The sequence below is a fragment of the Stegodyphus dumicola genome, chromosome 10 (genome assembly GCF_044657685.1).
Source record: "Stegodyphus dumicola isolate Sdum_Otavi_A_Nest chromosome 10, ASM4465768v1".
Taxonomy (NCBI): Eukaryota; Metazoa; Arthropoda; class Arachnida; order Araneae; family Eresidae; genus Stegodyphus; species Stegodyphus dumicola.
In genome coordinates, this window is record NC_140777.1 from 181,121,009 (window position 1) to 181,146,707 (window position 25,699).

A 25,699-nucleotide genomic window follows, 5' to 3' on the forward strand; every position below is an offset into this window, starting at 1 on the left:
CTGACATACATTTATGCAGAATTTTCATTATTTAATTTCTTCAAATATATGCAGGACTCTAACATTGGGTGGCAACAGTTTGAAAAGTAAAATGGACATTTATAGTAAACCAACGCAAAATCGCAAAACGAAAATATGAGTCCTTCAGGAACAAAGCCCCTTTGGACTAAAAAAAAAATAATTTCGATGTTAATAATTTTTGGAATTTTTCGTCATGTTTTGTATATGTTGTTATTTTAAGTAAACTGCTGTTGTTGTTATTGTTGTCTTGTCCATATTACATGAACAATGGTTGTCAGAGCCTACTCTAAAGAAAGGCTGGACTTCTATTTGCCACCCGCAGTTTTGATGGACCCCGGGGGTATCCGGGGTCTCTCACCTCTCTTCCCTTCCACCAATTCACACGAGAGGACTTTCGGCTCGCCGTATATTTAGAGTGCCACCATCCGGCACCACACTTACAAACCCGTGTCCTTCTGTACCGCGGTAGGCTTCCCTAACCACTACACCGTATGGGCGACAACTGCTGATATAATTGTATTAAATACAGCTGAATTTTGTTGCTATTTTAAATAAACTATTGATAGAATTGAACAAAATATTACAACAAATACAAATTTGTATCAAGTTCCTTCAATATGTGTACATTAAATAACGTATGTTGTGTAGATCAGCAGTTCTCAACTGGCAGTACACAAGAGAAAAATAGGTGGTACGCAAAATATTTTTAACTACTAAATTAAAAAAATCTCGTGAAGAAACAGAACAATTAATAGACATTTCCTATGATCGAACTCTAACTGAAGATTTCAAAAATAATACATTTGTTAACATTTGGTTTAACTGAAAAAAAGGTTTTAAAGGCATTTCAAATAAAGCCATTAAATGTTTATTGCCTTTTTACACAAGCTATTTGCATGAAAAAGGATTTTCTTTCATGTTTTATTCGAAAAATAAATTCAGAACAAAATTAAATGTGGACCTTAATTTACGGTTAAAACTAAATGAAATAAGTCCAGACAGACAGAACGCCCAAATTTTGCACTAAATTTTAGAATTAAATTATTTTAACTTAAATTTTGATAGTAAAAATGGTAATCATTTTTAATATACTCGTAATATTTTTTATGTGTGCAAATTTAATATGAATAGTCAATACGTTATGCAAATGGCAAAATATTTTTTAAATATTTCTATTGAGAAAATGAAAAATAATCATTGAAAAATGTAGTAGTAGTACTGTTGTTGTTCAGTTTTTGTTTAGATGGTACGTGTCAGTCAAATGGCTTAGAACCACTGGTGTAGATACTAGAAAATAGTGGTTTTCGTACATGCTTATAACATTTGGCAGCAATAGGCAATAGATATTTATTAGGCAATGCAGATTTATATTTTAGTAATTTGAAGCTGCTGAATATTTTTAAAATTTAAATTGTGCACTTATATAAGGCAACTTACTTTTAATTGAATAAAGATCTCTTCATCAGGTTCATGAATATTTTCTGGAAGAGCTTCCAGAATTTCTTTCGCTTCCCATAAGCAGATAATTTTGTTTGGTGGATTCGCATTGTCCTTGATTAATTGGACAATGAACGCTACAGATTCCTTGCTTCCAATCAGAGGTAAAATGTTTAGCCAGATTTGCCTATGAAATTAATAGGAAAGAAATGATTGAATTATGATAAATGCAATCGATTTAATTTCTTCTGTTTCTCATTTATGTGTAGAATTATTACATTCAAATCTGTACACGTTTGGAGATAAAGGATACGTGCGTGAATTCTTAAGACGAGAGAAGGGAGAAGAAAAGTTTCCGATGCTAGCGGCTGATTTGAATACATAACTTTATCTTTTTAATAGAGCAAGACTTAATACGCATAAAAAGATTCACAAAGCCTCATTTATTTGTGCGAGATGCCCCCCACAATTTTATACAGTTTACATCTTCTCAGACAAAGGAGGAAGCAGAAAGCAAACTCTTCGTGGCTAGTAGCAAGGCGAAGCAGGAAAAAAAAAAAGGCTGCACACTGGTGGCAGCGATATTTAAGACTTAATTCATTTGTTTAAATTTTGTGATTGGATGAGAGCCATCCGCAAGGAGGACTGCATAAGCAAGCTCTAGAATAATTGCATAGGCAGGAATGAACGAATTAATTTGGAAGAAGGATGTTCAGAAAAATTATTATAAACAATTTGGAACAGAAAGGAGAGGTCGTCAAATTAAAATTGGGACTAAAAAGGACTATTGCCGAATTAATGTTAATAATTTTGAGTTATATATTATATCTTACATACGTATGTAAGAAAATTCAAGGGCAAGTGAAAGCTACTTTTAGAACAAAAGGAAGTAAAAGGTCTCGTTATTTGCCAAAAACATTTATAAGTGCTTCACAGAAATAAGTACTTTATTTTATACTAAAAAATCTAATTTCTATACCAGAAAACCTAACTCAATTCACTGATAAGTGTATTTATTTTTTACAGAAGTACGTAAATTATTTGTTGATGAAATGAGTCCAAAATTTCTCAAACATAAATTCCTGAAAATCCTGAAATCTGAATCCTGAAAATTTCTTGAAACTTCCGAATCTTTCATTTAAGAATGATAAGAGGGAAAAAAGAAAAGAAAAAAAATTTCAAGGAATTCAGATTTTAAAGATCGCCCAAAAGAGCTTTTTTATAGTTTAGTGTGATTTATTACTAGCGATTATCAATAGGCCCAAGTGGAATGGAATGAAACATTTCATAGGGTACTAGATGAATATACATTTAGACTAATATGGGAACTTCCTATACTTTTTGTATATTTGAAAAGTGAAAAAATATATAACATCATTCTGTAAAGATATCGGAAGCCTTTAATAAGATGTATCAGGAATTAAATTCATTTTTATTTCAATCAATTAAATTGAAAAGTAAAAAAAAGTAATATTAAAATATGCATCTATTGCTTTTAAATAGCCTAGTTTGTTAGTGAGTAACAGAGAAATTAAATATGAAAGATAAATATCTTACATTTTGCAGAAGGGCAACAGAAAAGTAGAACAGTGTATTTGCAGCGGACGCTGCAAAATCTACTTTCGAGTCTAATAGGCGTTTTGTAGTAAAAAACGTTTATTTAATATCGAAAGTTCCTAACCAAATCAAAACATGAAAGTTGCGTTTAATGAAAATTAAACTTAATAATACAGTTTTTAGAAAATGTATTTATGCTTATTAAAAAGAAACAAAATAATTTATTTTAAATGAAACACATAGCTGAAAGTCTAGAACCTTCAGGTACATTTTCTCAGTATAAATTAACAAAAATATTTCGACAACAAATTAACCAACCTCTTTACAATTTCGCATTTTCAGAATGTTTTTCAAACTAATATGTGGGGAAGTAAGTGTAGAAGAAGGGTAGGATAACTACTTAAAGATTTACACAGGTAACACTAAGCATGGAATCCTAAATTCCCCTCAGAAAATTAAATTAAGTTTATGGCACTCGGGATCATCAGAAGGAGATGTTGGCAATTTAGGTCCTCTGAAATTTGTAACATTTTCATTCTTTTTAATAAATGCTTCTATTGGAAGTCAATAAATCTAACCTCTGCAAAGTCTTGAGTTAAAAGGTTTAAAGGTATTTTTCAAGTTTTTAAAGTACTAGAATTCAATAAAAGTAACTTTCCCAAAGTTCTCAGTTGAAATGTTTAACGGCTTTTTAAGTTACGATTAGAAAGCTTGGAATGACGAAATAGGCCCAAGAATATTTCTTAAGATTCCTAGGATTCGAATGACCCATTCAATAAATAAAATAACAGCACTGTTGTTGAAAACTATATGTATGAATTATAACATTATTGCTCATAGCATAAATTTTTTAAAACTTTTTAATAATATTTATGTTTCTAGACTTCCTTATTCTAAGATGCTGTATACAGCTACATTTATGCTTATAGTTAACATATGTTTGTTATGAATCTTAGACATCTTAAAATGGCAATCATAAACTTTATCGGCCTGAATAAAATGCAATGTTTTTATATTTAAAATTCCTTGAGAAACTGTTTCTGTACTGTTCAGTTGTACATAGAAGTGTTTAAACGTAGATCATTTATAACTTTGTTTACTTTAATGTTTAAAAAGCATTGTATTTAGTTTTATCTTAAAGTATGGTATTTAGGTAAGAACCAACCCCCAGTATTTATACATCAGCTTATTTCTTTGACGTCTTATATATGAGGATGTCTTATACAGACCAGCACGGTACATTTTATAGTCTGAGGTTCTATTGATTTATATAGACAACCAAAGAATTTGTGAAAATTGCCAGAGGCTGCGAAATAAAGTATTAGAAGAATATTTTACATTACCTCTTAATTTTTTCCCGCTCGGATGCAGCGATTAAATCATCGTAATGTTTGAGGCTGTCCTGGATAACGTTCAAATGGTCTTTTGTAAGCAAACCCGCTGCCTTTTGTAAGAGAACAAGTTTCTCTCCCACATTCTGCTGCTTGGGTTCTTTAATCTCATCTCTGATGACAAAATCGGATATTTCCTCCAGCAGCTTCTTAACGATCCGAATACTCTCACTTGGATTTGGATGGTGGCAAACCGCTCGAATTTCTGAAGGAAACAGAATGAAATTTTACTTTTTCGTAATGGATGGAGCAAACTTGAAAAATATGGGCACTAAGGTGATATGGGCAATTTAAGCAAATGCTCATATTACACGTAATGGTTTTGAGTTGGTGCATTCGAATTGTGGCTTTGGCAATGCCCATGTGTCATGGCGACTATGTGATTAGTTTGCGTTGTTGCGCGGTTCAAACAGAAGTGCAAATGGACATTTCTGATGTAACTACCACTACCTGATATTTCAAATTAGGGCTGCTGTTATATTTTAGTTACTTTGCTTAAGCTTTAACACGCAAAATTAATTAATTTTACATTAAACCTATAAATGGCCGTAATCTTATGTGAGTTGGCAGTATTATCCGTTGGCTGTAGCGAGTGGTGTCGATCTTTCTCCCTCTGACAGCAGTAATGCCAACTATTGCATAATGTCACTAAAGCAAATATAGGAAGTAAGATTAAGGGTAATATGGGCAGTATGAAAATGTTATGATATTTTCTTTTCACGAGACAATTAAAGTGAAATTGATTCATTTGATGCTCTAACAATACCCATTGGGTTGTTATGGGTTGTTCCATGAAGAATGTGTCGAGTTAGAGGGTGACTCCTTGTATTGTAATGAGTGTAGCGTCTGATACAAGTAAAAGTCCTCATTAAGAGTTGTTCTTTTTTTTAACTTTGTAATAATTTGAGTTAATTTAATAGTTAATCTGATTTTCACTATTTAATTATTTTTAATTTAAGATAAAAACTTGGACATATTTTTGTGACAGAATTTGTTCAACAACAAAAGCTTAATTTTACTTCTTATCATTTGCCAAACATATGTCTAAAAATGCATTTATATTTGGAAAAGGTAAATGTAGAAATGGCAGTTTTTCTTATCTTTTTAATAATGCAACCTACCCATATTTCCGGCAGTTATACCGATAGTACCTGAAGTATTAGTGAAATATGGGCAATTGCAGAATTTGTTGCGGAGCTTCTTTATACGTACATACAGCAATATCAATAGGAGTTAGAGGTTTTTCACATACCACTAGACCATACTCTAAAGTTTGAAATATATTAATTTCAGAGAAATGGAAAGTGTTTTAGTGTAGTATATTTTCAATTAAGTGTTTTGGTGCCCATTAATACGCCAAGTTTACCTTACTAAAAAACACTGGGCGTTTTCTTAAATTTCTTCACAGCTGATACGATGTTTTGCAACATGTACAAAACTGTTTTATCCATATTCCACTTCATTTCGTGTAATGTTGTTTATTACATGTGTCCGTATTAACAATTATATTTCAATGAATTAGTAATAGATTTAACGCTACTGCTTTATTTGTTTCTAAAATTTTCGATATTTTTTTTGGGGGGGGGCGGAGGAGATTAATTCGTATTACATCCAGATGTATTTTAAATACTTTTACACTGAATTTTGTCAATAATATATTATCACTGCATTAAACGCTTGAAAATTCGTTAATCAAAATGTGGAAATATAAAAGGATATTTATTATACGACAAATTCATTAGCATTTTCACACTCGAGGCCGCTTTTCAAGATATTAATACTGCTAAAATGCATTTATGTAACTGTCGACACAGGTAGTATGTTCAGGGCACTTGTTTTAAGAGCATAAATCTATGTTTCTTTTCTACACCATAGTTATAAAGAGCTTTAAAAAATTTGCCCTAAATCCATACATTATAAAACTTGAGTTAGTATGCACACCGTGTAACAGGGATATATTGTTCCAGTATGTAATCAATAAAATTATTTTATCTTTTATTTCTAAAGTTAGAAATGAATAAAGTTTATTAAGATTTGTAATTGTTTAAATGAGCTTTTATATTCATTGTGGAATATAAAAATTAAACTTGGCTGAATGTAGATGTTATTTTGAAGCATATGACAAACATATTATTTTAATAGAATTCAGAGTAGGTTTCATAAATTTGCAGGGCTAATTTCGAAGGTGGTTGTTGTTGTTATTAATGCTCACTTGTCTGACCTATAGTCAGCCCAAGACCACGAAATTCCTCGTGGCAATAAGTGCGCAAGTTTACGCCTGTCGTTGGCAACAGCCTTGAGCATCTTACAGATGACAGTGCGATTTAGCTCAGTTCCGTCAAAAGGTTAATTTTAAACTTCGAAATTAGTTCTACAAATTTACGAAACTTATGCTGATTCTTGTCGCTTTATTCTTAGGCGTATTTATCTTGTTTAATAGAAAATTTTTAATCTTCGTATTATCTTGTTTAACACTTTTTTTTTTTTTTTTTTTAATTCTTAGGCGTGTTATCTGTATTTTCGTGCGGGTTGGAGAAGCACCAATGATTTAAATTTTAAAAAATAAAGATTTAATTTTAAAGCACTATTATTCTACGCCTTTAAACTTAATTTAAACAAAGACACCCACCAAGTCATAACAACAATGTTAAAGATAAGCAGTACAGTTGAGTTTCACCAGTACCGAGGTGTAACCCCTCGGTACTACCTGCGTGTAGTTCAGAGAATACTGCAAACTGAGAGTGCTTTTTCTCTTAAAGCTAGATTTCAGTCTATTTTAATTTATTTAATATATATGTCCTAATGCAGTATAGGAAATAACAGAAGTGCGGGGAAAGATTTAACGTAAGAAGTAATGCGATTATTAAGGCAAGCTATACAAATTTAAGATTTTTTTTTTTTTTTTTTTTTTTTTTTTTTTCTGTAGTTAAAATAAAAATAAATTTTTAGGAATTTTTACAAATAATTTTGCATTAAAACGTATTTCGTGCTACGAATTCTGCTTAATTAATTTTTACCACACTTCAAAAATTTAGTAATTAAAACTACCTAAAATTCGAAAAAAAAGCTGTGTAATATACATATGAAAGAATTAAATTCTTTAGAAATGCATCTCGGAAGGCTCATACAGAGATGAATGTTAAGGCATATTATAAAATGAATTCTACTGAAAAGATTAAATTTAAAAGTAAGCACCATCTTCATCGATTTCCTCCTCTAAATCGGGCAACCCTTGGAATTCTAGCTGTCCAACTGGTTCTGGAATATTTTCAGAAATTATCTGCTTCAGTGTCAACAGAGAACTGAAATATAAATACACGGTCTTAAAAATTCTAATAAATTATTCAATTATTTTACACTAAAATGATGCTGTATTAAACATTTATGAAAAGTTTCAAAAAAATTGATGCTTTCTCTTAATAAACATTCGTCAAACTTGAAGATATAGTTATATGAAATTAACAGGTAACATCAGTTCATGAAAGAGTTTATAAGATATTTCTCCCGCCTTCTTCGCGTGCCTTCGTGGTGTGGTGGTCTGCACGCTGGGCGCATATTCCAGAGGTCCGTGGTTCGATTCCCGGCGAAGGCGTTGCATATTTTTCATCACTCCTGCTTTAAAATAAATAAATTAATGTCTCTGAAAGTTAATGACATGATTTAAATCTAATTTTAAAAGAATTGGCTTTGTCATCTTGCCCTTGAAGCTTTTACAGCCTTTTTTTTATTATTTTTAATGTTTTTTCTCAAAAGTTTTATTTAAATACTTTGAGGAAATCATTAAAAATAATTAAGGTCTGATATTCTTTTTTCTCCCATAAAAACAACTGTAAAATTTCGTTTTTTTCTCATATTTTCATTCTAAAAATAAAAATTTTTCTTCAGTGACCTAAAACGTTGCTAATTCAGCGTTCATTGGGGAATAGACCGAACACTTCAGTCGTAGAATGGGGTAAATCCAACGCTAATTTTGATGATGAACATCGACCTAGTTGATTATCGACCCTAGGACTTGAGGAGTCTGTCGATGTATTTGTCATCTTGTCAAATGCCATCTGCTATAGGCTAGACCTATCCGTGGGTAGGACCAGAAGATCAGATAGCATTTAAATATTCTACAAAAAATTGCAAAGCCATACATACATTTTTACAGTTTTACATAAATAATTTTGCATATAATATTGCATATTTTCGACCCTGGAGTTATATTATAGTTGTTTTTATGACGCAATTTAACACAGCAATTATATTTTTTATTTGTTTTGGACATTACTTATGATTCACATTACTAAACACTCTGGAGCAGAATGAAATCTAGAGTCTCCCATTCTTCTTCTTCTATCACAACCTCGAGAGGTTTTTCAGTTCAACAGTATTTTAGGTGCCCCATGCCATAAAGCCCCGTACGCTCATAAATATCTATGCCTTTTCCGAAACTCTAAACCGGGCCCAAGCCAGCTGTCCTATCACCATAGCAGTATGATGGTCCCTATTACTTCTAAAAATGACCAAATTTTAATAGTAAAATCCTTTCTTGGACTCGAAGCTACGCCCTTTTGGTATGGTTAAATAAAACTGAAACTGTACTTCTCAGAACTTGGATAATTATCTTATGAAAGTGAACATGAAATATTGTAAGGTATCTTATGTTAATTAACCAGTTATTATGATTTAACTATAACTTCTCATTACCATATTCCTCACCATAATGTAAATTAGATTTGTGTATTTAAGCTGAGGGTTTTGAATCATAAGATTAGAGCTTCTGATAACCCCGCATCTTGCCATTCGGGCCAGCTCTGCTTAAAAGTTACATTCTGGCTTTACATCTCACTAGCTGATGTTTTTAAAATAAGCGTCGGTAAGATATCTGAGCCAGCTTTCATTTTTAGTCTTAGTGTTTATATGCAGTGTTAGGCTACGCTATCAACGTTTGTATTTAATTGTTTGTTAATGTTTGTTAAATACCCAAAAGTAGTAAAAGTTTTGCCGGTAATACAAGCTGTGCCTATCCTGTAATATTAATGTTTAGGTGAAAAGGTTATTTTAGCCTTCTTTAGTATTTTCTGAGCTCTTTCAGACGTAGCGATAACTCACTCTTTATCTAGTAGGGTCTGCAGGACGTTAACTCTAGCTTCCTATTACAGATAAACCCTACAACACGCTTCGTGTGTAGAGTTCCTCACTTTGTAAATGCTAATTTACAGTCGAACGTGAAGAATCTTAAGAACTGCTAAGCGAATAATCGCTTAAGTTCGTGTGTCAAGAAACAACAAGATGGAAGGGTAACTAACCCTTTATTATTCAAATAAGATTTAACAGAACTCCGTCTTGGAGTGTACAATAAAAGCCGACACTTGGGCTTGAACTTAAGAGGCTAAGAAATAAACTAAAACTAATCTAAAATAAAGAGATATAGCCGAAGCTATCCAGATTCTAACCGAGTTGGCCCCTTAAAGTTAATTGACTGCGAAGCTATCAAGGGCCTGAGTACGGCCGAGCGTAATAACAGCTTTGCGAGAGAGAGCCAAAAAGGCAGACGCGCGCTAATCAGAAACTCTGATGCTCTCTAACTCAGCAAGTAGAACTTCGCGGTTACATACCGCTGTTCCTCATTATGTATTCAGAATGATTCTAAAACTACGTTCTGGCCGGAAGTAGTGAGTTGAAGTTAAGAACCGACAGGAAAGGAACTTTAACTCAAAATTTAACTGTTAATAAAATTAACATACTTCTTACACGTGAAAGGATCAATCGTTGAAGACAATTGAGGACAACCAAAAGATTAAGTTCCCTGTTCAAATTAGAATAGTTTAGTTTCATATGTGAAAGTGTTTTTTTTTTTTTTTTTTTTTTTAATTACGTTCTCCGCCTCTATGCGCTACACGGAAAGGAGGGATGCCCCTTGGAGGTCAATGCAGGCAGTCCGTATGCCGGGACTCGAACCCCGGACAGAACTACTAGTACTCAGCTGCTTTTGTCGCTCGGCTTCTGGTGGGCCATGTGGAAATGTTTAAGACAGAATTAAAATTAGCAGAATTTAAGAATCGTAAGGGCTTGATTACTATGCTAGACTAATAATACCTGCAAAGAGATAAATTTTCTTGTGAAAAAGTATTGAAAATCATGGAAGAATTCTAATGAATTTCAATTTTGCTTTCTTTGTATTTGCCCTCAAAACTTTCAAAACAGTTCTACTTCGCTATTTCCTCTTAAAAGGGTTTTATTTACCACGCGTTAAGATAACTTTGGAGGTGAAGAAAGAGAGATATTACATTTACAGATGATCTTATCCGTGCATCGCTTATCATTCGGCGCAATGTTGTATGCAGTCGTAACTCATAGTTACTTGCTCCGAATTGTCAAACACATATTTAACATAATGAATATACTTCCATTAACTTTACTTACAGAGAAAAATGAACCGAATGTCAGCTTACCTTACAAGAACTAGCATTTTCTGGTCGTACAAGTGTGCCAGATGAGATTCGTATGTCTTGACACTGTCGATTTCCACGATTCCGTCCGGTTTTGTTACCAGATTGTGCTGTTGCGTGAAGCTCAGTCTGATGGGTGAGTGCTGGTGCAAAATAATGCAATGAAATTTGCATGAAAAAATTAGAAAGAAATTAACAAAATGCAATACATTAAGGAAAACGCAGATGAATAATTACCTGTGATTAAAATAAATACAATCCAGAATGAATTGGAATCACAATTTAAGGATATTTTTAAAACGTTTATCCTAGAAAGAACAATTTGAACTTTCTGTCCCGCTTGGTACGGAAAAAAGTTGCAACGTTTATCATTCGACGGTTTTCTGAATTATCCAGAGACTACACGTTCGACGTTTTCTAAATTGTATTCCGTAGAACACTGGTGTTCCACGAAATATTATGAACTAAAGTTAGAGAACAAGGATGCATGTTTACTTTTAAGTATATAACACAATTTAAAACTAATCTTCGAAGAAATTTAAAGTGAAAGTATTAAACAAAGTAGTTTCATTTCGCCCGCGTAGTAAATTTAGTAATAATTCTAATATCTGGAAAAAGGTAAAACTCTCGACAGTAAGGTGTACAGCGAGATGCTAGTCCGTGTTGATGCTGCTGTCAAGGAAAAACGTCGAACTGAGTCCCGGTTCAAAAAGGTAATGTTCAATCAAGATAATGCAAGACCACATGTGTGTGCATTCACGGACCGGGCCTGTTCGGACTCGAATGGAATTTTTTGCCACACCCACCATATAGCCCCGACATCGCTCCTTCGAACTTCTACTTTCTTTTTACACCTGGAGCTACTTCCTGCCGGTACTGTCTTCCATTCTGCACAGGACGTCCGAATTGAGGATGATCTGTTTTTGGACTCGCGGCCACTAAGTTTCTGGGACGAAGGCTTTGTAAAACTACTAAAACATTGGCAGAAAACCGTAGATTTGGGGGGTAGTTACTACCCGCACTAAAATTTCTACTTTCACTTTTTTTTCCTAACTTTATTAAGAACGTTTATTGTCGGAAAACTTTCGTTACAACCAGATACTTTCTTCTTTATTTATATATTTAATGCGTTTACAGTTACGTATAACACGCTTAAGAATGTTATTATTATCATTAAATAATCGGTTGCTGATTTTAAATTACAGCTATGTGTGTTTATAAAATGCAGAAATACCTTGCAAGGGTATTCAGTGTTTGGGTATGTAGTTCCGAGTATTTAGCTCTGCCAATATCTCGAAATGTTTGAAAATTGACCAACCGAAAAAATTAAATCGAAGAACTAAAAGCATGCAGAAAATGAAATTGGCCCCCTTCCCCCTCATATTTTCCCCCTATTTCTCGAAAATCAAAAATCAATCAATAGCCTCCTTCATTAGAACTTCTCTAAAAAAAAAAGAAATATCTATTTTAGCGCATTTTTCGATCGATGTTTCACTGATGTTATTGATTCCATCCATGAAATATCAATGTTAACTATTTCTCTTTGTAGCGAGGAATTGCGTTGTTCGTTCGTTATCGTATAAGTTATTTTCTCCTTCCTTTCTGCAACCTTTCCTGGTGTTACGGTAGCATACTCGGGGCGTGTTCGAAAAATCCAGGTTCGGGTAACGGCGAGGGCATTTCTCATTTTTCGTGCTTCCTACTTCAAAAATCCTAATGACTCTACAATCACTCAGAGAATTCTAAGGTTGTGTTCAATAACAGGATCACATACCGTAATATGAACTAACAAGGATTTGAATCATTCGAATAAATTTTATGTTTGTTCAATTGATAATTCTCCTACAGGATGAAGAACGAACCATCCGAGCATAGTGACATATGCATACAATAGGGAACCTCAGAAAAAAATTCAAATATGTACTATATCGTAAATCGCATAATATTATAACTCATAAAAAGAGACTAATTTATATATAGAAAAAAAGGTGATCATCATATGTATAAAAATTTTAATATTAAGTTTTTTGTAATTTATATTTATTTTCTTTCTAATCAAAATTATGTATATTATGAACTTTTCAAATGGGATTACAGCGAATTTGAACTGCTCAAAGGCGGACTATGCAAGATATTTCTGCAGTTAGATTTATAATTTATGAAGTATGTTTCTAGATTTAAAAGACATACATAAAGAGTTTGAAATTGCCAAAATTCTACAAACTACGATTCGAGAAATTAGCATTTCTTAATACTATTCCATATCCTAATTGTTTAAGAAATGAAACTGAGTTATAATAGAATTTTTTATCAATATTATAAGAAATATTATAAGAAATGTTTTCTCTTAAAACATGGATGTGATATTAACATCATTAACAGAGACTAAATACATTTTTCTTTTCCTATTAATTAATTTCTATTTTACTGATAGCAAAATTTACAGAGTTATTTATTAACTTCATTTTGAGTTGTTTAAGCCACTTTGAAAAAAGTCTCAATTAAAAATCTATTATGATAAAGCTGAAAGATTTTATTGAAGAAAAAATTCACAGAGTATCGTGTGCAATATTTTAATAAAAAATAATTCAAATAAAACTTAAAGAATAATTTTTGTAATGAAACAGAAACAAAATATTACCAGCTGAGAATTGATGGGACGAACATTATCATCTTCTTCACTATCCTTTTGTGGAATGTCTTCAGGACGTTCGTTTTTGTTAAAGTTATCATGCTGAAGATAGGCTATGTATGAAATATTTTCGTATTCGTCATACCTGGTGACATTGTAAACGTTGCGTTCCTTGGGGAACTCAGGGAATGGGCTTTCAGTGATTATGTACTGGGAAACATAGTTACCGACAGGAGATTTCTGGAAAAAAATTATATTTTTATATTAGGATAAAGGCCTTTCTCTAGGTATATACGCATTTCTTTTCTAAATCCCTTATACTGGAAAACGCAAATGTGTGTGCCGTGGAAGCAGTCAGACAATCAGTGTTCCTGTTTACACAATGTTGGTGCTGTCATACTTTTTTATATAACGCTGGCATTGTCCTCCGCATTTTGGTTAAGATGATTCAGAAAGGAGAAGAGAAAAAAATGGCGATGAAAGAAGTAGTTCGAAAAGAAAAAATGTGTGGCTTGGTTGTGTAGCTGCAGCTGCCGGTATTTCAAAAGCAATAATTTCGCACTTTTTTATTAATCAACTAACTCAGCGATCTGAAAGAGAAGTGTTGCCACTAACTGATTTAAAATACTCTTCTCTTTCACTCAGCAGTGTGTTGTCTTTCAACAAAGCGCAAGATTGTTGAATGGTTGTGAAATTCAATTCCTCATTCAGATTTATTCTGTTATTAATTAACAAACTAAGCAATAAAAGTAATAAAAGCAGATTCATTTTAATCCTATTAATTACTACTGCAACTATGAACTTACATTAACTTGATTCATCAAATGCATTATATATATATATTTTCATTCTTATGATAACTTTTAAACTCTTGGTCGCGCAAGCGGGTAGTATAAAACTAAGTGTTGTATAATGAGGAACTTACCCTAGTCACATTATATCTAATTGGTCCCTGTTGCTCTTCTCTTGATTCGGGAAGTTCGTCAAGATCTAGTTCAAGCTGACGGAGGACCGACCTTTTGATTTTCTGAGACAGCAAGCTTTCGTTAGGATCCAGTGTATAGCTTTCAACCTGAGTGTTTCAAATAATCCAAATGTATAAATTGCTATAAATATTTCATATCAATTAAAAAATTTTAAGTATTTAACGTTTAAACTATACTTTCAGAATATTCTGCTTAATTTAAACCGCTGTTTTCTTTTCTTACAGAGAATGAAAAAAATAATTCCAATTCCATTTCTCAGTTGAAGTGCAGCATCTGAACAGGTAAGCATTCTTCGAAGATAACTAATCGTTAGAAGAATAACAATCACGGGTCAGAACAAATTAAATAAAAAAATATTTATTCGTAAACTCAGAAATTTAATTTCTACAAAAAGGTCAACTTTCTAACTTTAAAATAAAGCATCTGTTACTGAAATTGTAATTTTTCTGGTCTTGTGTCTTCAGATCGCAGAGGAGATTTAAGTTGTAGTTCAGTTTTGCTGAACTTTTAAGTTTATTATGGTGTAAAGTATATTTTGATTATTTTTATTTCAGTATACTTTAGTATCGATTCTTGTTTCAACTTACAACTCTACCAGAATGAGTTTTCAGAATCGCATTGAATGCGAATGAGTTAGAAGTAATATTTAAGGAAGATTCAAATTACCTCGTGTGTGTGAGAGAGAGAGATAGTAATCCTATGTAGCACACGTTTGCCTTCGGGCTAAATCTTCCTAGAAGCTGTTACGCCCCCGCCGTATATTACCTGCTTTTTGATATTCGCCGGCTAGTTTAGATTTAGGGCCAACAACATCAGATACTTGTGGTAGCTTTGACTAAATCTCTTTTAATTAGTTCTTATTTCTTATTTTGAGTTCAATCCCGAATAGAGGCTTTGTGTAAGCTCGAGTAAGGGGCCAACTGTTCACCTTATCTTGACTGAAATAAAGGGTAATTAACCCGTCTTGAGTCTACGACTTCTGTTATTTGAACTCAGCGATAAGTCGTTAACAAGTTCATTAGGTTTCTCGGCATTTACATTAGACAAAGAGAGTGAGGAAGTCTATAGTATGGTACAATAATATTTTGTTTATTTTTTCCGTCTATTATAATCCTCCATATCTATCCGTCTATGTGAGCTATGGTGTGAACTTTTGATGGGGCTAAGAAAGGCAAAACGCTCTTGTAGGTCGAAGTTAATTTTTAGATGGATTAGCTATAATGTGATTAAAATCCTAGAGTAGAAAAACGTTCAACTCTTTATTTGCAAGTTATTTTTATATTATTATATTATATTACATTGTTATATTAAAAATTATGTTGTTATTCTCCTCAAAAGTTAGCGAAAGCTTTGTTTTTGTTAATTTCAGTTCTTGTACCCGTTAAGTTGATGTGTTAATAAATATTTTACTTTAGACTTTATTTTGCTGTGATACCTCTAGCTAGGAAGTCGGCTGGAACGCAAATTCACGCGAGAATTTCTTGCTGTTATTTTGATTAGTAGGAACTTTATATTTAATAACGTAATCATATATGCTAATAAGCCAACAGCAAGTTAGTAAATTAGATAGCAGTAAGTCAGTAAACTAAACCTACTAGTTAGTTGGAAATTAGTAAGTTTCTATGTTTCTCATTCCTTTTGCAAACGATAGAACAGAGGTTCACCGAAGGCATAGCATACGTATCTCCTCTTCTAGCCAAGGTTTCTATGTTACAAGGTTATTCTTGTAGCATTGTGTTAAAGGCTTGTTCTTGTGTGACGTCACTGACGCCTAGTCTGCTTAAAAGCAACTACTCTAAATCTTCTTTTCTCCCGTTTCTGTAAGTAAATGACGTTAACGTTAGGAAGAGCATAATCTTGTTTGTCTGCTGACCTTGCTTTTATTTAGATAGGACTTTAGGGTTCTCGGAACAAGATTCTCTGTCTGTGCCTCTTAGGCCGTTCCCTACTTGTGCTCGTAGGCAGCTAGCCGTCTCCGTGGTAGAAAATTAAAACTACAAAATGTTTATTCGTACACTCGAGTAGCGGCTTCACCCACTACAATTGTTTTCCTTATACATCAGTTACCCCCCGCCCCGGTGGTCGACGTAGAAAACTCTGCGAAGCTACTGGCTACGATCTGTAACTAGGAAGTCTCGGCCACGGGGGTATAAAATGTAAGAAATTGGTGGTTCTGAAGGCCCCGGAAAGGTCACTCATTGTCAGACCCAATGGTCTGGCACTTCCTAGCGCGGCGTGGTTCTAGTAGCCCGGGGGTAGCGTCCCCGGGTACGCTGGGTAATGTCTCGCTGCGACGGGCAGCCCGAGCGACTGGTAGGTAACAAATTAACGACCAGTGCCACCTGGGAAACTAGTCCCGGGTGATGCGTCTCCCTCTCTGTGCGGAGGTTGAACCTCCGTGCCTGGTTCTGAGGAGTGGGGGGACCTGTAGTACGAACCATTTAGGGTCACGTGGAGCAGTGCTTGCCAATAAGTTATCTTATACATCAGTTAGAAAAATTCTGTTTCTCTCGGAGCTAAGCTCCGCAGTTTCCTGTGAATTTAGGAAACTTTGGAAAACGATTGGCTGTTTTGTCATTAATAAGGATGTCTTTTAAGGACTGTCACTTTTAAGGATGTCTGTTCTGATGTTTTATGAGGCTGGGGAAATTCCTCAAGAATCCGAGTAACGCAAATGGGCTTGTGGTTCACAAACAGCCACAGAATGCGATGGCATTCGTCTATAGTTACGCAACAATAAATGCTTCAGTTTCGTGTGTTTAAACTTGTCACAGATTTAAAAGTTGTGATAGGATAGGAAACTTCTTGTTTCCCCATCCCCTAGAACTATAGCCCTGTTTTCGAAATCGTTCAAAAGCGAAGGATAGGGCATCTGAATGTCGGTAACAGACACATATATACAAAAACTGCAAAACTGAGAAATAGATGACCACATAAGAATAGCAGAGATAGCTGGAACCAGGAGTATTAAACACTGAAATTAACACTCGGATCTTATCTTTACTTCTGTCTTCAACTACTAACAGTATAGTTCTAACCAGTAATTAATTATACCAGAGACCATTAAAATATTATGTACCAGAGACCATTAAATACCAGAGACCATTAAAATATTATACCAGAGACCTAGATTATACCAGAGACCAGAGATACCAGATACCAGAGACCATTAAAATTATACCAGAGACCATTAAACCATATACCAGAGACCTAGATTTTACCAGAGACCAGAGATACCAAATACCAGAGACCATTAAAATTATACCAGAGACCATTAAACCATATACCAGAGACCATTAAAATATTATGTAAAACTAGAGGTGTATGTTTCAAAAATACACCACGCCCGAAGGCGAAGATCATAAGCATGAGTAAACTTGTAAGGATCCTAAGTTTTACTAACGTTTATTTTATTTTAAAACTGTACTATCACTTCTTATTTTCTACTTCCGGTTAGAATTAAATGCTTTAACTCGTTTATGCAAATTGCCTTGCTAACGCCCAAGTACTTAAGTTGTGGCTTTTTGCCAAGAGGAAGAGAGAAGGAGTTTTAGGAAGCAAGACGCTTGCCACTGCAGTTTTACGAGTTTTCACTCCGTTGCTGGTTGCCTTTAAGGCCAGTGGTTTAGCCCTCTTGATATTTGCAAACGTGTTGTAGTTTCGGCAGCTCGGCGTACTACATACGTACCCTTTTTTAATTAAAGGCCAGTCTTAGTGCTAGGCATTTGTATACTAATTCAAAGTTAGCTTTTAGTTAAAGTTTTAGTTAGTAGTTTTATATTCTTACGTTCAGACCACAAGTAGTTGGCCTCTGTATTCCGAAGTTCGGAAGTGCCTGTAAAGTATTGAAAATAGAGGGTTTCGTATACCCTTCCTGCTTGTGTCGTCTGTTATACACAAATCTTGAACAGAGCTTGAGTAAGCTCCCTGTTCTTATTCAGGGCATTCCATGTTTCCAAAGCAAATCAAGAGAAACACAAGTCCTGACAAATTCAGTAAATAAGTTAACAGTCGCGCTTACGTATTTAAACAAATGTGTTTTAAGGTTCTGCAAGTAGTGGTAGCTAAACTTTATCAAATTTTAGCTGTACTACAAGATGCAAGTTTAGATAAATCCTCAATTAAATTTTACCTGCTGTCGGTTTTCTTGGAATTCCAGACGTCTAGTTAAATATGAAGATCAGAAGTTGTCAGAAGCATCTAAATATTAAGCAGTTAAATAACTTTATTTTTAACTAACTTTTGTCTTAGATACTTTTGCTTCACAAGTAAAATTTGTACTCTCTAAATCAATATTTTTTTACTAAGAATAACAATTTGCAAATTAATTATAGATTGATTTCTGTTCTTTGCATTTCATACTGAAACCAATATATATAATAAAGTTAATGAAAAGAAAGAAAAATCGTATCTTACTTTTCCCTTTCCCAAAATGACCTTGATAGGTATACTCAACAAATGCTCGAGACGTCTGTCTGACTTCAGTACAATGGGTTCAGAGTCACTTGCGATGGCAACAGCGTCAGCAAACGAATATTTTTCAATCTATGGAAAACAAAAGAATACTCTGTATACTATTCGTAAAGCCAAAATATAGTCATAACATATTCAACGATTTCAAAGCGAGCAATGGCAACACTGTATGAAAAAAATAAACATTTTTATCTCCAGCGCGCGAGACTGAGTATCGTAAATTCTAAATATATCCTTTTTTAAATGACTTTGTGATATTACTGTTGAATTGAATTATATGGTTTAAGTGCGAAGAACATGACATTTAATAAATAAAAGTAACACACAAAACGTTAAAAAAAAAAAAAAAAAAAAAAAAAAAAAAAAAAAAAAAACTACTTTTAGTGTAATATAAAATCTGAAAAACCTTCCGATTTTTTAAAATTTTAAATTCTGCAAAATTTAATTAGCATAGTGTTTTTTTACTCAAATTAAAACCTGAAGCTTAATGTAATGTATTCATCACTAATAGGTACAAATTAAAAGGCTATGAGAGAGCGCCGAAAAAACTCACCGAAAGAACGAGAACCTTTTCACTTTCGGCAAAGATTTTGACATCCATTTTGTGGGCTACTTTGGACACTTGAGGGCTCAACCCTAATACTCCAGCCGTTGCATTGAGCCATAGCTCGTATACGTGCGTAAAACCTACCTGGAAACCTGTAAAAGTCATCATTTCAAATTACTTTTTGTTACCTATTTTTGTTTAATTTTTATAGGTATAGAAACATATTTTATAAGCTAAGTTTTTTCATAACATTTTAAACTTTTATGCATTATTCTTTTCAGCTACTGAAACGGTTGATTTCTATCTGTAGCACTGTACAGATGTTAATCGTTTTATTATAGAAATTTATATCACAGAACAGAATCATATAGAAATTTATACCTGATAAATTATACAGAATTGTTTATAAATATACACAAATTTATATCTGATGAATTGAATACAGAAATATGTATCTGATAGATACAGAAATATATATCTGATATATGTATATTTCTGTGTATACAGAAATTTATATCTGATAAGTTTCTGTTGCATTATGTACAATGCTACAGAATGATTCGTATTACTGCAATTCGTGATTTTATATTAGGAAATGAAAGTGTAACATTTATTAAAATCATAATGCGTTTTATAAATGCAATTTTGAGAGACACATCATCTGGTGTAAAAATAAATGTTCGCAGTATTATAATAAATTACATGTTTTATCCTGGAGATGTGTAGACTCTTTCAATGTTCGACTTTATCTCGTTTCTAAAATTTTTTATGGTTTTCGTGTAACTTGGTATAGTATTTCTTTACCTGTATCGAAAAACACGATATCCAGTTGCTTTGAGTATTTTGGTTACAGCCGAAAACATCGCGGACGAAAACGTCGCGGAGAAAACAACGCAAGGTGAAAACTTCGTGCTACAAAACATCGTGGGAGAAAACATCGCAAAGAGAAAACATCGCAGTTCTAAAACATCGTGGTACAAAACATCGTCGTCGAAAATAAAGCGGTTCAAAATCTTCGCAGTTTAAAAACATCGCCGTCGAAAATATCGTGGTAAAAAATAAAGTATCTACAAGTCATCGCATGACGATAACATCGCAGACATGCTTTTTTCAGGATTTAATAACTGTAAATGGATATTCCCATAATGATTTGTGAGCGCAAGTGATGTAAGGAAGGATAATTTTTACTTTCACATTTTTTTATTAACTAATAAATTTTTGCTGAAAAAATAAGAAGGAAACTTAAGCATAGAAAATTAAATGCAACTTAATAGATTATAATTTTTATGAAAAATTACCTGTAAAATCTTTATAAAAAATTATTTATTAATGGTCTTTGTTAGTTAACTATGTCGATTTAAAATTCTATTAAGTGCTATAAGTTGCATTAATTTTCTATGCTTAAGGTTTCTTCTTATTTTCTCAGCAAAAATTTAATATTTAATAAAAAATATGAAAGTAAAAATTATCCTTTTTTACATCTTGCACTCACAAATCATTATGGGAATATCCATTTACAGTTATTAAAGCCTGAAAAAAGCATGTCTGCGATGTTATCGTCATGCGATGATTTGTAGATACTTTATTTTTTACCACGATATTTTCGACGGCGATATTTTTAAACTGCGAAGTTTTTGAACCGCTTTATTTTCGACGACGATGTTTTGTACCACGATGTTTTAGAACTGCGATGTTTTCTCCCACGATGTTTTGTAGCACGACGTTTTCGCCTTGCGTTGTTTTCTCCGCGACGTTTTCGTCCGCGATGTTTTTGCCGCGATGTTATCGGCGGACACCGAGTATTTTGTATGAGAAAGTGGTCGCAACTTCAAGTTTCATTTTTTTAAAGTGAGGTGAGCTTATTTTTAAAATTGGAAGCTAAATAATGGAACGGATAGCGATTATTATTTACATTTCCATTACTTGTAAAAGATCCTTGCACAGCTTCTTAAATTATACACATTTTTGTTGCATTTTATTTAAAATTATTTCCTCAAATTTCATAAAAGGTATATTTCTGATTCAATCAATTCAGTTCTCACTTCACGGCAAGGTATAAATGCATAAAACCTCAATCTTCATTAAAAATTGTAAAATACAGAGAAACTTAAAGCACCAAACGCAGTTAAAATACCTAAGAAAGCAATTTTTGCAGTTAAAATTAGAGTTTTTACACAAAAACAAGCAATTCGACCCGCGGGCAGAAAAACAAAAATTTTGGTGCACAAAATTGAAAATGAATTTTTGGTCAAAGACATCGAAGTTGGTGCATCAACTGCTTTAATCCGCTATTCTACTAAGAATTTCAAATGCAAACAAATGGAAACTTTTTTAGGCTTAACGCCACTTAAACGTTTAAGTTGTTGATAATTCTACAAGTATTGCATGCAGATTACTTAAAGGCATAATAGCCTTACCCGCAACATACGAATAAAATAATTCAGTCATTTTGAAAGCAAAAAATGCACAATTTACTAACATATAAGCATAAAAAAAAACTGAGCTCACTCAGCCGGGTAACAGAATAGCAGTGTATATATATATAGGTAAAGGTAAAGGTAAAAGTAAGGGGGACACCAGCGATGTACCATAGGTCAACTGGTAATGCCTTCCCATACTAACTCTTTGAGAGAAAAAAAAAGAAAAAAAAAGGGGGGGGCTAATTGCAAGTTTTATAAGAATTTGCATAGACTGAAGCTTTTCAAAAGGTCTAAAGTTTGCCTATTATGGTACATCGTGCAATTCCACAGTACGCCCGCATCCAGTATTTATTAAAAATAATGGTGTAGGGCATAAGTAGATTACAAAATAGTAGGAATACATATATATATATATATATGTTTGGTGCTGCCGATTGCAACGAAAAAGGGTTGTGCACAACTACATGTTATAACAGTCCCTTATACAAAACTTCAGTGTTCTTTTGGTACTCGTTTTGGAGTTATGCGAGATACATACATACGTACAGACGTCACGAAAAAATTCTCTTCTGAATTCATTTTAAATCAGTTTTACAATCCGTTTTGGAAAAAAAGAGTCCTTTATTCTTTCCGTATGTACAGATTTCACGCAGGAGCTTCGTTCAAATGTATTGCAGAGAGGCCAAAATGGATATTTTCATTGAAATATGATACCCGAAAATTTTCGCAATTACAATACTTATTTTACTTCGTACAAGGAAGTAAAAAGATAGAACAAATTTTTTTATTTTTATGTTAGTCATCTTAAAATATTCTAAATTTTGCTGTTTTTATTTTATTTTTAATTTTATATATATGTTTTTTTATTCCAAATTTCCATTTATTGGTCTTGATTTTATCTATTTTTCACTTGAGTCAACCAAAAATGCATATGATGAAATAATATAAAAATGAGTGGATAAGTTATATAAGAAATCATTGAAGAACTTTCATTATTTTATGGGGGTTTAGGGTTACCTGTGTGTTTTCTTTTTCTTACATTTCTTCTTTTCTTATGTACGAAATTTTTCCTTTTATCTTAAAAAATTTCAAATAAAATTTTAATTCCGTCCTGAATATCTTAAACCCCAAATCAGTGTATCAGAGCAAATGCGTCATAATTTTTTAATATCTTCTGTTGATGTAATTGTATTGGGAGAATAATTAAGAGATTGATACCTCTTAGCAAGATAACATATAGGACCTCGGTTCCACAAGAGAATTCTCGATCAGCTCTGAACTAGAATTAGGTAGATAACCCTAATATGTTTTGCCTTATTTAAAATTATTAGAGCTAAGTTTATCTTTGTTCAAGAGCGAAATGCAATCTTTTAAAATTACTCGAATTCAGATTAAAGTATTTAAACCTAGTACTTACTTGGGTAGTTTATTACATGCTCTGGATTATGGAATGCTTCTGAAAGAGAAAGAAAGATTCATATTAGTTTTCATACTCAGATATTTGCTCATAAATATATTAAGAAAAGCATCCAGAATTGTTAGTTTATAAAGATTTATATTCCTTAATTAGTTATCAATAGTTTCTGATAATTGCATTTAAGTTATTTCATTTTTGTTTAATAGATATGCATTTATTAAGTTAAATCAAATGATATCAGTTCAGGGATATGTTTTGATTGGAGTTGAAAGTGAAAGAACATTACGTAATTAGTCTTATTAGCAGTTTCGGTCTGCCAAAATTAAAATTCGATTAAATGTTCGCAGAATCTTAAAATGAGTTCTATCCGTCACCTATACAATAGCAACCTATTGATGCGATTTTCATTTCTTCTTGATTGTTTGGACTTTTAATTCTTATTACCTGGATGAAATTTTAGCAGTTAAAATCGAAGATTATCATTAACTTATAGTAGCGTTTTGGAAATTTTGCCTCTCATTTGACCATTTTGTTGACCATTCATAACTCAAAGACATAAACGATATCTGAAACCTATTTTTGGCAGCTGTTTGTGCACACACTAGCCAATGAATTAGAAACCTAAGATCAATATTTTATTGGACCAACTTTTGCACGGATAAGTGTTATGATTCGTTTGGGCATCGAGTCTTTTGCATCCAGAATACCATGCATTGGCTATGCAGACTTTTAGATCTTGTAAATTAGATGGAAGAGGAGAGCGCTGTTGGATGGGTCTTTTTTGGCACGATGTGTATAGTTGCATATCGTCGATGAAGTATCCGTCGCTATCATGATAAAAATGCAACATTGCAGGGTGCACTTGATCTGCCCGTATATCTCGGTATCTCATGGCTGTTTGTTTACCCTCGAAGGGCACTAGAGCACCACTTCTATGTCAGCAGAACATGCCCTACCTCATGATACTATAAGGTATATCTCCCGCCTTCCTAGCGTGCCTTCGTGGTGTAGTGGTTCTGCACGCTGGGCCGGTATTCCAGAGGTCCGTGGTTCGATTCCCGGCGAAGGCGATTGTTCATTTTTCCTCTTGTACGCTTCCAAAAATATCTACTGCCTCTATAGTGGCGCCTGAACTAAAAGGGTGTTGGATGAGGTTTCTCCACACCCAGGATTTGGTGATTGGGTCCCCTGAAAACCCCATTCGCCCTTTAAAAAGGAGGAGTATATAAGGTATTTCTCTCGCCTTCCTAGCGTGTCTGCGTGGTGTAGTGGTTCTGCACGCTGGACCGGTATTCCAGAGGTCCGTGGTTCGATTCCTGGCGAAGGCGGTTACTAATTTTCAATCTCTCTTGCTTCCAAAAACATACCTAATGTCTCTACAATACTTCCATCAGATCCTTGCACAGTGCAAGTAAGGCAAGATGGATTACTGTCTTCATGGGGTCTTGCAAATTCGACGTCTTTCATCAGTGCAAAATAAGGTGTAGCATGATTCATCTAACCCCATTACCCATTTTCAATCCTCAGATGTCCAGTGTCTTCCAGTCACCCCTTCAAAGAAATCTTGCATGTCGGCCAGAAATGAACAATTTTCTCACAGGCACCCGACTTTGCATTCCTATCCTCTGAGCATGGTTCGAGCTGAAATCTATTGGAAAGAGCCTCGGTTGACTATCTGTGTCAGTTGAAGCACAATAGAGTACTTGTTCCACTGTACCATTCCTCGGAGACGATGCCGATCACTCTCTTGGAAAACTGTGCTCGAACCGCAGTTACGTTTTCTAGAGAAGGACTGTGGATTCTGATTCCAACTTTTCAAAACCGTTGATATGGCTGCTTTGGAGAAACCAATGAGATTTGCTGTCTTCGAAATCGAGGCTCCTGCTAAACGGGAACCAACAATAAGCCTTTTTTCAAGTAAAAAATCTGTCGTTTTCCCCATTTTACTTAAATTATCGTGAACTACCTTACTTATACTAGCATCCTAACCACGTGCAACTTACGTTATAAAAAAAATTGCATACTTCATTCCTAGCCCGCATTCAAATGAAAATCTCAAAAGTTTCTAATTCATTGGCCAGTGTGTATATAATCTGTAAATATGTCGTATTAATCACCACAATGGCAAAAGTATCGAAATGTTCAACTAGAACCTTCAATTTTATTTACTTAAAAGCTTTCATTACTTCAAATGAAGTAAAGTGCTTTTTCCCTCCTAAATTAAGCAAACAAGAATTTTCTAATAGTTTTACGGCACCTTTCAAACTGAATTCTTTAATTTTAGCTCTCGCGTTTTAAAATAACGTCATTATGATGAACTGGCAAGCCCCTGATTTCCTAACGAATCGAATAAGCGAGCGTGGCAAACTCGATATGGATTG

At 33.5% G+C, this 25,699-nt stretch overlaps 1 protein-coding gene across 1 annotated transcript in view; it reads right to left on the reverse strand.

Annotated features, from left to right (window-relative positions):
- LOC118205412 (vitellogenin-like) overlaps positions 1–25,699 on the reverse strand; it is an 83,934-nt gene that overhangs the window by 52,456 nt on the left and 5,779 nt on the right. Inside the window, exons 2-10 of the mRNA XM_085825955.1 lie at positions 23,319–23,357; positions 19,488–19,633; positions 18,878–19,006; positions 14,401–14,547; positions 13,485–13,715; positions 10,847–10,986; positions 7,602–7,708; positions 4,359–4,611; positions 1,459–1,645 (exon numbers count right to left, since the gene is read on the reverse strand). Coding sequence (XP_085682081.1) covers positions 1,459–1,645; positions 4,359–4,611; positions 7,602–7,708; positions 10,847–10,986; positions 13,485–13,715; positions 14,401–14,547; positions 18,878–19,006; positions 19,488–19,633; positions 23,319–23,357 — 1,379 coding nt within the window. The remainder of the gene's footprint in view (positions 1–1,458; positions 1,646–4,358; positions 4,612–7,601; positions 7,709–10,846; positions 10,987–13,484; positions 13,716–14,400; positions 14,548–18,877; positions 19,007–19,487; positions 19,634–23,318; positions 23,358–25,699) is intronic.